This window comes from Electrophorus electricus, chromosome 3 (assembly GCF_041902795.1).
Source record: "Electrophorus electricus isolate QZ-2024a chromosome 3, ASM4190279v1, whole genome shotgun sequence".
Lineage (NCBI taxonomy): Eukaryota > Metazoa > Chordata > Actinopteri > Gymnotiformes > Gymnotidae > Electrophorus > Electrophorus electricus.
The window spans coordinates 338,051-342,500 of record NC_137499.1 but is presented as its reverse complement, the minus strand read 5'-3'; the positions used below and the strand labels follow the sequence as shown (position 1 = coordinate 342,500).

The following is a 4,450-nucleotide window of genomic DNA, read 5'->3' as shown; positions in this document are numbered from 1 at the left end:
GTAGGTCAGCACAATGGTGTTAATGCTCCTGCTGTTGCGCCTCTACGCTCAGGTCCTTGTCCATCTCGCGCACCTGTAAAGTACCTTTAACGCTTGTTCACGTGACAAGGAACCGGAAGTAAGACAGACGCTCTAAAATTGCAGGGGTAGGATTACATCTGTTCAGCCTGTTTCGAGGAAATTCTTCTGTTGCGACTCGGTCTCTGCTCATCCATGTAGTCTATTAATCCACAAACCCATGGACTGTGATAGATAGCCGCTGTCCTTCCCGAGCCGTTATCTGAGGAGACAGACGCAGCCGTGCTAGCCCGCGTCCACCATGACCGTGTGTGTGTTCCTCGGCTGTACGTTTGTAGCGTTTGGTCCCGCTGCGGCTCTGTTCGTGCTCACCGTCGCCCGGGATCCACTCCGAGTTATCTTCCTCATCGCGGGGTAAGAGCACAGCTGCTAGGGCCTCATCTTCCTCATCGCGGGGTAAGAGCACAGCTGCTAGGGCCTCATCTTCCTCATCGCGGGGTAAGAGCACAGCTGCTAGGGCCTCATCTTCCTCATCGCGGGGTAAGAGCACAGCTGCTAGGGCCGTGTTTACTAGCTAGGTAAGTTAGCCTACTAGCTGCCAGTAACGTCGTGGTTGTTTTGTACGTACCATAAGTAGCTATCCTGTCCACCTCCAGGGTGTTGAAACTCTAAGTTACAAAATTCGTTAGATAGCCGCTGTCCTTCCCGAGCCGTTATCTGAGGAGACAGACGCAGCCGTGCTAGCCCGCGTCCACCATGACCGTGTGTGTGTTCCTCGGCTGTACGTTTGTAGCGTTTGGTCCCGCTGCGGCTCTGTTCGTGCTCACCGTCGCCCGGGATCCACTCCGAGTCATCTTCCTCATCGCGGGGTAAGAGCACAGCTGCTAGGGCCTCATCTTCCTCATCGCGGGGTAAGAGCACAGCTGCTAGGGCCGTGTTTACTAGCTAGGTAAGTTAGCCTACTAGCTGCCAGTAACGTCGTGGTTGTTTTGTACGTACCATAAGTAGCTATCCTGTCCACCTCCAGGGTGTTGAAACTCTAAGTTACAAAATTCGTTAGTTTGCTTTCTTTGTTGTACTTTAATCCTTAAGCATCCCTTAGTCAGAAGGCTTAACGTTTGACCTTCGTTTGTGGGTTAGTTTAGCCAGCTAGCCGCACTGAGCTCCGGCTCAGGAGTTCATCACATGACATTCAAAAGTTATTCGGAGTTAGCTGCCAAAACCCTAGCACTTATTTTTAGATTTTGTCATAAATAACCCCCCAAGACGTTTCACGTCTTAAAACATCTCGCATATTACAAGCTGTTTGTAAGTTAACACTACGGAATAAGTCAAATGAACGCGACCTCTTTCCTGTGGCTCCTGGACAGTTTTCCGTTTAACCTTTTTTCCTCACAGCACTTCCTCACAGATGTCCTGTCAGCTCCCTTCTTCTGGCTGTGTGACCACAGTATATACTAAAGAAGAGTAGATCTTATTCAGTCTAAGTCCTCATAAAACTCAATTATCCAGGATTTTCTGTGATGTCTACACACTGTGCTGGATTTGTCGTTTGACGATGTTGTGTGTGCAGGGCGTTTTTCTGGCTGGTATCTCTGCTTGTGTCGGCGCTGGTGTGGTTCATTACGGTACAGATGAGCAACAGGGATAGCGCCGCGCAGCAGAAAGGTCTCCTCATATTCGGGGTGGTGCTGTCCGTGCTGCTTCAGGAGGCTTTCCGGTTTGCCTACTACAGACTATTGAAGTAAGCGAAAACGGATACACAGCAACTGCAGTTCATGCGACTGTATGTGCGTTAAGTGATGTATATGCATAATTGGCCCGTTATTATTATAGTATGCATCTTCAAGCAATTCATGCTCTGTGTGAAGGAGTGTTTGTTTTTTACTACAGTGACTTGCTCTGTTTCACAGGAAGGCTAATGATGGCCTGTTGGCTCTCAGCCAAGAAGATACCATGCCCATCACTATATGCCAGCTAGCTTATGGTATTATATGACAAGTATATTCCTATTAACGCACGCTTTGATTATTAAATCATGCAGTTTTATGATGACTATCATAATCTGTGTTTTATTCAGTCTCTGGCTTGGGCTTTGGGTTCATGAGTGGGGCGTTTTCAGTAGTCAACATCCTCTCCGACTCCGTAGGCCCTGGCACTGTCGGTATCCATGGTGACTCTCAACACTACTTTATCTCCTCAGGTAAAGGCAGAGTGCATTTATACATGGATAGGTGTTTAGTCGTCCAGTCGTCGGGGTTTAAACAGTTTGTTGATTTATGTGTTTATTTCTCTAGCTTTCATGACACTGGCCATAATCCTCTTGCACATGTTCTGGGGGGTGGTGTTCTTTGACGCATGTGAGCGTCGGAGGTGGTGGGTGCTTAGTGCAGTGGTCCTTAGTCACCTGCTCGTATCATGCCTGGTAAGCTTAACACACACATGCACACCACTCTCACTCACTCTCTCACATTCGCGCACACACACATACTCCTTTATAACTATACCTGATACCTGCTGATGCTGCCCTGTGACTGCTGTAACTGCATAGTCACAGCTACCATTGTTAAATAATAAACAATACAAAATTAGGCTCTTTCATCTTATGTTAAATGATATGATGAGTTTTTTATTGTTTGTGTGTTTCAGACGTTTGTGAATCCACAGTATGAGGGCAGTCTCATCCCCACCTACATCATTGTGTGTGTGATGGCCGGCTGGGCATTCTCACGTGCGGGCGGCTCTCTTAGGAACCTCAGGCTTTGTCTCACCTGCAAAGACAAAGACTTCCTGCTGGCCAATCACAGACCTAGATAACACTTCAACCACACAGCTGGACTATCTTTCCAAAGACAGAAGGGGACGCTCATGTGGCGAGATTCTTGGCCATTAAACCGGACGCTGTTAGCTAGAAGCCCTGAGATCTGGGTCGTCTGGATGAGCAGTGAGGTTTTTCTTTTGTCCTTTCTGAATCTTTTTGTTTTGGTCTTTTGTTTCTTTTTATGTCTCTACACTTCATTTTGTGCGCGTGCACGTGTGCGCATGTGCGTGTGCAGATCTTGTGACCATGTGTAGAGCAGCTAGTATGAATGTTCCAGTCTGTCCTCCAGGCCTGCTGATCAGTAGATGTGTTTTTTTTTAATTCATTCATGCTCTCGTGTCTTTCTGCCTTCAGTTAAGATGGATCAGAAACAACTGCCATTTATGTCCTCTTTGAGAATCATCCTGAGTCACTCTTGGTGTTCGTTTCGTCATCCTGAGACAGACTCTTGTTCTTCACTTTCCTTCCATCACATACCACATTTCTGAAACCATTATTCCCTTTTCAAATCTAAGGATTTGATTATGTCTTTCCCATATTGATTTAAATGTTTGTTCTTTTACACTGTTGTTTTTTACTTTAACCTTTCCAGAAGACACTGATCAGATCAGGTAAGATGTTGCAGTCCATTATAATGTATTTTGGTAATTTAATACAACAGAACAGGTGAAACTTGTTTGCAAATGACCACAAGTGTGAGAGAGTTTAGCTTGATTGTTTATTGAAGCCTCTTGCTTTCACTGTCAGAACCTCTGAATGAAGTTGGCATTCTAGGCAGGTCTGCCGTATCTCTCATGTCACACTTACTTTAAGATATTACTCCAAGTTGTCCTTGGTTGTTGGGTGTATAATTCCTTATTAACCTAGTTTTAGAAGAAAATATATCTATATGTACATGCTCATGCCATCACTTCAGTAAAGTCAGTGGTTGATTTTAATGTTTTTCCTCTTCATTAGTCATGGATGGAGCAATTTTAATTTAATGTGAGCTGCTGGAACAAATAATGTCACATATTCTAAGGACCTGGATAACTACAGAAAAACTTATTGCAGAGTTCAGTAATCAGTTTTAACACTTTCAGTTCAGTAACTAGTTTTAAACCTTTCCATTGACTATCTATTGCTATACTGCTGCAGTTTAGCACACTAAACCAGCTGGAACGTGTGTGAATTTATTACCCAGCTTTTGCTTAACTGCAAAAAGCACAAGCGAGACAAACATTTCAAAAGAAACGCAAATTTAAATAAATATTTTTCTTTTTTCAAAAAAATCTAATGCTTGACCATAACTGAAATGGAAGAAGTCTGCAATCATCAGGACGACTCTTGGAGCTGGCAGGACAGTAACTGAGCAAGAAGGGCTTCAGGGAGGGGTGAACTCCACCCTGAAGGTCCCACTGACGAGCTCAGCAGAAAGGGACGACCCCACCACACCCATGACCATCCCGGCAGCACCCCAATCAATCAACTCTTTACGGAAGAGTCTCACGGAGGGCACAATGGGAGTCTGCTGAACAGCATTTAAGGTCTCTGAGGCCCTGAGGAATAACATTTAGCAGACACTCACTGGAGTGGTGTTGGGACAAGGCTCCGCCAGTCCTGGAGTGGCCC

The 4,450-nt window shown here is 45.5% G+C and overlaps 1 protein-coding gene across 2 annotated transcripts; it reads left to right on the top strand.

Annotated features, from left to right (window-relative positions):
• The first annotated feature begins 136 nt into the window (after positions 1-136).
• On the top strand, positions 137-3,777 carry aph1b (aph-1B gamma-secretase subunit). 2 transcript variants are annotated; one of them, XM_035525802.2, is made up of 6 exons: positions 137-432; positions 1,592-1,762; positions 1,932-2,005; positions 2,099-2,221; positions 2,316-2,443; positions 2,668-3,777. In XM_035525802.2, the coding sequence occupies exons 1-6, from the start codon at positions 320-322 to the stop codon at positions 2,833-2,835; spliced, it is 777 nt and encodes a 258-aa protein (XP_035381695.1). In that variant the 5' UTR covers positions 137-319; the 3' UTR covers positions 2,836-3,777. The 2 variants fall into 2 exon arrangements, with proteins under 2 accessions (XP_035381695.1, XP_035381694.1); XM_035525801.2 differs by lacking the exon at positions 137-432 and adding an exon at positions 454-887.
• The last annotated feature ends 673 nt before the right edge of the window (positions 3,778-4,450 follow it).

Coding starts and splice junctions, on each gene's coding strand:
- aph1b (XM_035525802.2), top strand. CDS start 320: ATGACCGTGTGTGTGTTCCTCGGCTGTACGTTTGTAGCGTTTGGTCCC. Junction 433..1,591: donor GTTATCTTCCTCATCGCGGG/GTAAGAGCACAG, acceptor TTGTGTGTGCAG/GGCGTTTTTCTGGCTGGTAT. Junction 1,763..1,931: donor GCCTACTACAGACTATTGAA/GTAAGCGAAAAC, acceptor TCTGTTTCACAG/GAAGGCTAATGATGGCCTGT.